The following is a 9,169-nucleotide window of genomic DNA, read 5'->3' on the forward strand; positions in this document are numbered from 1 at the left end:
AGACTTTTTGTTTTTTGTTTTTGTTTCTTTGTTTTATCTTCATTAATAACTGTTCTGGTTAGTTTTTTGTTTTTGTTTCATCTTGACATAAGTCAGACTTATTTGGAGAGACCCTCAAGTCAGAAAAATGCCTCTATAAAATTGGTCTGTAGGCAAGCCTGTGGTGACGTGGGATGCCCCCTTTGTATGCTGTGAATATGTTTTATTACCATTGGTTAATAAAGGAGCTGATTTGGCCTATGGCAGGGCAGAATATAGCTAGGTGGGAAATTTAAACAAAGAAAAAGGGAAAAGGAAGACAGAGTCTAGAAGATGCCAGCAGCTGCTGATATAGAATATAGTGCCTCATGGCAAAATAATAGAAATGGGTTAATTTGAGTTGTAAAACCTAGTTAATATTAAGCCTGATCTAATAGGCCAAACCATTTTTAATTAATATTAAGCCCCAGGAACTGGCGGGAGGGAGAGAAACCTTCAGTTACACTGTGGAGCTTTTTCTTGGTTAATGATTGATTCAGGACAGCCCAATTCACTATGGAAACACCACTCTGGCAGGCGGTTCTGCCAGAAGAAGGTCGACAGAAGAAAGTAGACAGAAGGAGGTGAGTTCACAATCTACAGGGAACAAACCAGGAAACAGTGTTCCTCCATGGCCTCTACCTAATTCCTGCCTCCAGGTTCTTGAGTTGACTTCATGACGGACACAACAGTTTCCTCCCCAAGCTGCTTTGATCATGGTGTTTGCCACAATAATTCTGTTTATCTACATAAAGGCACAGAAAGTTAGATTGACCTTGCCCCTTTGCACTTGCCCCCAAATCTCTCCCACCCCAGCCATCTTCGAAGTAAGCTAACACAAACTCTTGCCAGAATGTGCAGTAGTTTCCCTCCCGGTCTCCGAGCACAGTGGAAGTTTCCCTTCCTATGCTGTGACCCTGTGTTGTGGTGACTGCCAACCACGACATTAGCTTGCTGCTATTTCAAACCTGTAATTTTGCTACTGTTGTGAATTGTAATGTAAATATCTGGTATGTAGGGTATCTCAAATGCCACCCCTCTGTGGGGGTCGCTACCCACGGTTGAGAACTTCTCTTAGCACCTTCTTTATCTCTTAAATCATGGGACTTCCTTTTGTTATTTCTTATCTGAATTAAACCAGATAAACTTTAACAAACACGAGTCAGCTGGGCGGTGGTGGCACACACATTTAATCCCAGCACTTAGGAGGCAGAGATCTCTGTGAGTTCGAGGCCAGCCTGGTCTACAAGAGCTAGTTCCAGGAGAAAGAAAGAAAGCACATTTATGACCACATTCCTGTTGTTCTCTTAAAGTCTCCTATTGATTCTCATCTATATAAAAATCAGGTCTCTATCATAAACATCAATCTGGTTCCTGGTGGCAGCACAGACAATGGACATCAACAAAACCTGTCGGGGCATTGCAGGCCATGGGCACCAGCATGATCTCCGGAAGCAGTGTGGATCACAGAAGTCTTTCAAGGAGGTATAATCCAGAAAACAAACAGTTCTTCATCCCAGATATCTTGTTGCTCAGAGGCAGTGTGTCTGGGGGCAGGACCTGCGTGAACTCCACCACCCTGCCCTTGGCACTAGCCACCTACCTAACCATGCCATACTTGTAGCTTGGTTGTGAGGAGTGTGGTCAGCTAGCTGTCAGCTGTTACCTGCTTCATATCCCCTTCACCGCTGAGCTAAGGTGCTGTTCTCTTTGGGGGTGCACCCCCCAATGACTGAGCAAAGCCATGACAAAGGTCAGATGCAGAGCCAGTGTCAGCACTATGTACTATCACTCTGACTTCTAGGGGACTAAGGAATATTTCTGCCTGGGACTTGAATCAAATAAGCTCATGTTTCTTGCAATTCTTCTTGGCATTGAAGACATCTTGGCATCATATAAATAACTTTCTGAATGAGCTATTTGTTCAATTAGTTAAGAGTAAGACTGAGGTCAAGGTTGTTAATCTATTTCCTATTAGCCAGTTAGTTTCAGAAATGCTAGCTAGTTAAAAATGGGCTTAGACCCCTTGGCCACATACTTTGTCTAGTCATTCTCAACTGTCTTAGTTTTTCTGCCACATAAACAGTCTACATGTGGTGTCAGATGGAGGAAGAGTGTTAGTGTGGTTAGTGACAAGGAAGGTTCCTGAACTGAAGTCTAAATGGAAGGGAATAACTGTTGTTTTCTGCTATGGAAGCATCTTCTAATTCATTACTAGAAAAGCAACAATCCACAGCCAGGTGTGGCGTTACAACCTGTAATCTCAGTGTTCAGGAGGCTGAATCAGGAGGATTGGCACAAATCTAGGCCATTCAGGGCTACATTGTAAATTCAAGGCCAGCCTATGTGTGAGGTACTGGGAAGAAATAAGGGTTCCAGCAAGGTCAGATCAGACCCTCAGGACTCACATTAAAAGGATGATCATGGCAGAATGCACATTTAACCCCAGCACTTGGTGGACTACGGAGACTGGAGGATTGCTGGGACTTGCTGGTCAATCAGCCTAGCTGAAAAACAGCAAACTCCAGATTCAGTGAGAGATCCTCTCAAGGCAACAAGAGGAAGAAGTGATAGAGGGAGATGCTTGCTGTCCTCTTCTGACTTCTGCATATACTAAGCCCAGGCACAGGCATGTGCACTGGGACACGTGTGCACACACAACATAAAGAACAAAAAAAAAGGAAGAGGAGAAGGAGAAGAGAAAGTCATTAACCCAAGTCAACCATCTACATGTTCATCCATCAGATACTTGTAGACCAGGAGAGAGCTGTAGTCACCCTCGTCTCCATCTTGAGCTACACCCACAGTTTCACATGAGCAGTTTGTTCAGTAGTGCTTGCTAGGAAGACATGTCTGGAGGTCTACCACACTCTTTATTTCTCTTTCTCTAGTTAACCATCCTTCCTTCATGTTAAAAACACACTGACCTGTGTAGTGGTATTAATAAGAAAACTAAGTTCTTCCATGGACAGGCTGAAGGACCTTGTACTTGAGCTTTGTGGGTCTTAATTCACACTATGGTGAAGTGAATAAAATACTGCACACCAGACAGAGCTGGCGCAAGGCTGACATAAATAAAACTTAAACACCTGCCTCTTTCAAACAGTATTTTGTTTCTAGTTTCAGTAAATGAAATTTGTACTAATACAAAATACGTTTCTGTTATAACTGTGTGTCATTGGAGGCAGACGCTTGGCATAATTTCTGCTTGGAACTCCAACAGCAAATATGACTTTGAAAAAAACTGTTTTTCCTTAATGATAGGATTATGTCCAGTCTATTGATGTCCAAAAGTCTCTGAGGTAAAAACAGCTGATGCAACTTGGCTATCAGCTTAGCAGTTCAGATTCGGGTGTCAATGTCCTCTGGACAAAGATTGAGGGGCCCTTGGGGGCGGTCAAGTTAGCCTTAGGAAGACCTTTCCTGACAATCTTTAAAAATTTTTAAAAGATTTATTTTTTTATGTGTGTGTGCTTGCATGAGTTTATATGTATCACATGTGGGCAGGAGGCCACAGAGGCCAAAAGAGGGTGTGTGATCCCCTTTAACTGAAGTTGCAGTCAGTTATGAGCTTCCATGTGGCACCAGGCACCAGACATGCAGTAGTACACAGACACACACACAAAACAAATATTCATAAACATAAAATAAACACATTTTCAAAAACGACCAATGCATCTACTTCCACACTTCACTCGAGTCTTAGAGCAAAGATCTCTACACATTCGACCTCTCAGTTCAGCTCTCCCCCCGCTCCCCAGAGTTGGCTTTCTGACTCCAAGCCAGATTCAGAGTTCCATCCGACAGCAGGTTGCAATGGCAGCTCTCTTGAGCACCCACTATTTTTCTTGAGAATATGTTTTGAGAAATCTAAGGTTACTAAATCAATCCATAGGAGATGAGACTGTCAAGTTTGAAAAGGGCAGGAGCAATCCTTGGCCTCACATCAATAAAAGAGAAAACATTCCACAGGGGCTGAGGGAAGGTGGAGGAGATTCATAGTTTAAAAAAACAAAAAACAAAAAAAAAATCCCATTGAACTCAGAAACTGTATAAGAACAAAGGAGGAGCTGGGAAGTGAAGTGCAGCCACCATCAGGAGAGATCAATTCTGACAGATAGACAATTTTATTTCCTACCAAAATGAAGTTGCTGCTGCTGCTGGGTTTGGAGCTGACTCTAGTCTGTGTCCACACAGAAGGACAAACTGGTGCCATCGGAAAGAGCTTTACTCCAGAAAAGGTAGGTTCGTGGGGAATAGTGACTTCTTGACCCAGAGGATGCTTCGTGGTCCTTTGAGGGGAGGGGTGCAGTTCCTCAAACAAGCAAACAAATGAGTGGCTTCAGACGGTTAAGTTAGACTACATCTAAGAATGCTTGGGGTCCTTCACTCCCACTAGGAGACAGACACAGGATGTGAACTATTGTGCCAACTGATGTGTGTGCTCATGTCCTGGCCCATAGGCCAGAGTTCAAGTAGAAACATGTCCATGAGGTGTTCCTGCCCTTCCTCCCTTAACAATTTGCTTATCTTTTGCAGATTGAGGGAGAATGGTATTCTGTTGGCTTGGCCTCCGACAAAAGAGAAATAATAGAAGAACATGGCAGCATGAGAGTTTTTGTGGAGCACATCCATGTCTTCAAGAATTCTTCCTTAGCCTTTCATTTCCATACTGTGTAAGTGTGGTGTTTTAGCTGAGAAAGAGAAAATGGAAGCCTCCCATGTCTCAAGCCTGTACACATACACACACACACACAAATACACACATATATGTATACATACATATACATATATATACACACACTCACACACATACATCTATATGTATACACACATAAGGAGAAAAACATACCCCTCACAGTGTACATGTATACACACGTGCACACATATATACAGAACTGTGCCTTTCACAGTATGCACACACACACTGAGTCTGTGTCCGATACTAGAGTCTCCCATCAGACACTAAATCAAGATTTCATAACCAGGGTTTTTTTTTTTTTTGAAAGTCAGAGACAAGAGTCGGTGATAGGAATAAATTCACTGGGAATGGAATATGTAAAGATCAGAGACGTTTCTGAAACCATACTTACTGAGACGTATTGCACAGCTTTGAAGTATATGACAGTGAATTAAATTTTTCTTATTAGGTGTTAGCTAAGAAAATCCACCCCTTCAACTCGAATTTTCCTGCAGTAAAGGGAAGTAATAACTTCTCCTCTGCAGATTTGGGTGGGGACACATCGCGTAACACTTGCCACATTTGCAAAGCATGACTTGATGCAGATGTGGAAATCTGGCTGACAATCTGCACAATGGACAGTGATGCTGAGAAGCCGTCAGAGTTGTAACAGTGATGCAAAGTGATTGCCATTATTTAAATACGAGGCAAATATGTGATTACTAAGTATCAAATATAAGTAAAATAACACAATGAAGGCCTTTTGTTAATTTTATAATAATATTCAAAAGTTAACTGGAATCAGAAACTGGAGATATGGATAGAGCAGAGACGGAGGAAGCCAGCCATATCAGTTTCCTTAAGCACCAGCTTACTCTGTTTTACAGGATAAATGGGGAGTGCACCGAGCTGTATTTAGTTTCTGACAAAACAGAAAAGGATGGTGAATATTATGTCAAATGTGAGTATATAAAAAATCTATATATCTATCCATAAGGAATTTAGTAAACCCTAGTATCTTATTTGTGTGTGTGTATGTGTGTGTATATGTGTGTGTATGTGTGTGTGTATATGTGTATGTTTGTGTATGTGTGGATGTGTATGTGTTTTTGTGTATGTGTGTATACATGTGTGCATATGTGTGTATGTGTATGTATATGTGTGTGTATGTGTGTATATGTGTGTGTATGTGTGTGAGAGAGAGACACACACATGCACATGGCTGGGGCTTTAACTCAAGGCCTTGTACACACTAGGCAAACTCTCTATTACTAAACCACACCCACAACCCTCTTTAGAATCCCAGCTGCTCCTGATCATTGATTATTTAGCTAATGCAACAGGGGCCATCTAATAGCTCGCATCCCGGCCACAGGTAGGTGGAACAAGTATGGTAAGACGGCTCCTTGTCTCCTGTCATCTCATTATGCCCCAACAGTTGCCACCAGTGCGCATTGCTCAGAATGTGGCAGCAGGTATGTCAGTAGAAGCTGTGGAGAGAGGAAGCCAGGCCTCAGAGAGGGAAAAAGAAGCTGAGTTGCTTGTTGCTAACTGTTCAGGAGAGGTCAGTCTACCAGTGTCCCTTCTCCTAAAGATACTTCATGTATTCGGAGACTGATAATTCGTTTCCGGGCCGCTCAGACCTGAATAATCACACAGAAACTACATTAATTACAACACTGTTTGGCCAATGACTCAAGCGCATTTTTAGCTAGCTCTTCCATCTTGAATCAACCCATTTTTCTTTATCTGTGTATTGCCGTGAGGCTGTGTCTTACAGGGTAAGGTTCTAGCTGGAATCTGTCTCCCTCAGCAGCTACATGGCATCTCCTTGACTCTGCCTACTCTCTCTCTCTCTATTTCTGTTCTGGTTTCCGGCCTGGCTTTATTCTGCTAAGTCATTGGTCCAAACAGCTTTATTCATCAATTATAAAAGCAATACATATTCAGAAGGACATCCCATATCAACTTCATGAAGTCAGAAGAGCAACAGATGAAAAGCACCAGACATTTCCCGCCATCCCTTTTAGAATGTCCATTTTAACTCTTTTCTATGTGGGGTAGAACAAGTAAAAGGTTTTCATTATTTCCTGTGGAACAAAGAATTTCTGAGCTGTGTTCCATTTCCTCCACAGATGATGGAGACAATATCTTTAATGTACTTGCTACAGACTATGATGGTTATATTATATTTCATCTCAGAAATATCAACAATGGAGAAATGTTCCAGCTGATGGAGCTCTATGGTAGAGTATTTTCACACAGACACTGATCTTGGGGTGGGAAAAAAAGAGAAGAAAGAAATCCTAACTCTAACATGGTCTTTCCAGCCTGACCCTGAACTGCCTCTTTCTTATATTCTGAAGAGAGATGCTTACCTCTGTCATCCCTCAGGCTCAGTGGTGGGAGGACTCTGAAATCTCTCAGTGTGCTGGAAAGATATTCTGTGGATGTCAAATTCAGGACAGGTCATATCCATGACTCCCAACCGTGCTGTCAATACTTTTCTCATCCTTCTGGAGGAGCTGCCCCGTCATTCAGCTCAGTGAATGTGGTCAACACATAAAATGCAATCACTACTGTCACTGTTATTTTTCACAGGCCGGAAACCAGAGCTGAGTTCAAACATCAAGGAAAAGTTTGTGGATCTATGTAAGAAGCATGGAATTGTTGAGGAGAATATATTGGACCTAACTGGGGTTGGTAAGTCAAGACTCATTTATTTTTCTCTGCCTAAATTTTATATCATGATAAACCCAAGGGATTGCCAACCAGATATTGCAGCTGAAGAAGCATCTAGTTTCTCTTGGGGAAATAAAGTCGTACCTGATACCTGAATGTGTTCTTGTTCTCACCCTGCAGATCGCTGTCTCCAGGCCCGAGATGGAGGAGAGGCCTGAGCCTCCAGGTGGGTAATTTTCAGGTGAGAATGAAGACAGGGTAGGCAGGAATGAGGACCTTCCAAAATGGGGCACATTAGTATTGTGCCCCAAAATAACAATAAAAATAATTTAATAAGGAACATTTGAGGAGAGCTAAGTCTGTGATTTAGTCTTACCATGACTTTAAATGAGTGACCCAAGCAATTAAACAAGGAAACAAGGATGCATACTGTATATATGCATACCTTGTGCAGTTGTGTGAAAATGGCTCAGCAATGCATTAAGTGTCATGTGAGTACAGACGCTTACCAGTGTGTGTGGTCTACTTCCCTCCCATTCCTTATGATAACATCTCCTTTGAACCCTGTACAGCCTTGACTTCTTACCTGGGGATGGACCTGCCAAATCTGCACTTCTCCTCCAATCTGGAGAGCAAGCTGAGTTCTCTCATCTGTCCTCTTTCCTGTTTAGTCAAAGACTTCACTCTGATAATGTGTGAAAGTCTTTGAAAAGTAGCCAAGGCTTTTATCATTATTTTTCACTTTACTGAAAATTATTCACAATTTTATGATGAATCATTTCTCTGTTCCACCAGCCAGCTCCCAAATAATAACACAAAGACTTATTATTAATGATGGAAGTTTGACCTATAGCCTAGGCTTGTTTCTAACTAGCTCTTATAACTTAAATTAACCCATTCTTATTAATCTACATTCATGCAGTTTTACCTCTCTTCCATCTTGCACCTCCTGGTGACTCCTCTCTCCCTCCCTCTCTCTTTCTCTCTCTCTCTCTCTCCCTGGAAGTTCCACCTAAAGCTCCTGCCTTGTGATTGGCCATTTATCTCTTTATTAAGCCAATCATAGTGACACATCTTCACATACTGTACAAATATCCCACAAAAGAGTTTCTTATGCCAAAGATAGTAGAAACAAGCCTCATATCTTTCATTACTTTCTTTTATTTTTTCATATGTCGTCAATAAGGAAAAAGTCATTTATTCTATGCCATTCAGCCCGGTATTCTGGTAAGGAACATCAGTTAGACGGCAGGGAAAGGTCTGTTTCTTCATCCTTTGCTCTATGTAATAGAATGGCTCTATGTCCTGACGTCACCCCAAATAATGCTTAATGAGTTTCTGTATTCTTTCTTCCTGGCGTACTCAGTGTTGAATGAGGACTCCTCACCTGGACTCCAACATCATCCCTTCCTGTGCACACACCAGCCTGTGACAAATTCTGTGATCTGATTCCCATCACCGTCCTCCAGAAAGTGTAACCCCTGCATCCCCAGAATCTTCCCTGATTGCCTAGGACAACTCATCTAGAATCAAAGGTTTTCCTTTAAGTTTCTCTTTGCCACACCCATGACAACTCCATGAATGTTTTCCTTTCTCTGTCCAATAAATGAATACACTTGCAGTTTCATATATGTCTCTGTGTCCAAGAAAATGTAGGACTGACAGTGAGTGAATGACGGGACTTGCTGGGTCCTATACTCAAGATCCTTCCTCGTGTCCCAGAATCTAACCTGGGTTTCAGGATTTTACCTCCTCTTCAACAATCTCAAGTCCCAGTGAGTGCTGCCT

The 9,169-nt window shown here is 42.1% G+C and overlaps 1 protein-coding gene across 3 annotated transcripts; it reads left to right on the forward strand.

Annotated features, from left to right (window-relative positions):
- The first annotated feature begins 517 nt into the window (after positions 1-517).
- LOC126494610 (major urinary protein 4-like) lies at positions 518-8,968 on the forward strand. 3 transcript variants are annotated; one of them, XM_050132052.1, is made up of 8 exons: positions 518-602; positions 1,365-1,503; positions 4,558-4,694; positions 5,587-5,660; positions 6,835-6,945; positions 7,301-7,402; positions 7,562-7,607; positions 8,748-8,968. In XM_050132052.1, the coding sequence occupies exons 2-7, from the start codon at positions 1,411-1,413 to the stop codon at positions 7,597-7,599; spliced, it is 555 nt and encodes a 184-aa protein (XP_049988009.1). In that variant the 5' UTR covers positions 518-602; positions 1,365-1,410; the 3' UTR covers positions 7,600-7,607; positions 8,748-8,968. The 3 variants fall into 3 exon arrangements, with proteins under 3 accessions (XP_049988009.1, XP_049988010.1, XP_049988011.1); XM_050132053.1 differs by lacking the exons at positions 518-602; positions 1,365-1,503 and adding an exon at positions 4,161-4,259; XM_050132054.1 differs by lacking the exons at positions 518-602; positions 1,365-1,503 and adding an exon at positions 4,161-4,259 and having other exon boundaries at positions 7,301-7,398; positions 7,520-7,607.
- Positions 8,969-9,169: the final 201 nt, after the last annotated feature.

This window comes from Alexandromys fortis, unplaced genomic scaffold (genome assembly GCF_014885135.2).
Source record: "Alexandromys fortis isolate MF-2015 unplaced genomic scaffold, M_Fortis_MF-2015_v1.1 scaffold_393, whole genome shotgun sequence".
NCBI classification, from domain to species: domain Eukaryota; kingdom Metazoa; phylum Chordata; class Mammalia; order Rodentia; family Cricetidae; genus Alexandromys; species Alexandromys fortis.

What these genes read in the sequence shown, in the direction of transcription:
- LOC126494610 (XM_050132054.1), top strand. Translation starts at nt 4,161, where the DNA reads ATGAAGTTGCTGCTGCTGCTGGGTTTGGAGCTGACTCTAGTCTGTGTC. An exon ending in AGAGCTTTACTCCAGAAAAG is followed by an intron (nt 4,260 to 4,557) that starts GTAGGTTCGTGG and finishes TATCTTTTGCAG; the next exon opens with ATTGAGGGAGAATGGTATTC. An exon ending in TGGTGAATATTATGTCAAAT is followed by an intron (nt 5,661 to 6,834) that starts GTGAGTATATAA and finishes TTTCCTCCACAG; the next exon opens with ATGATGGAGACAATATCTTT.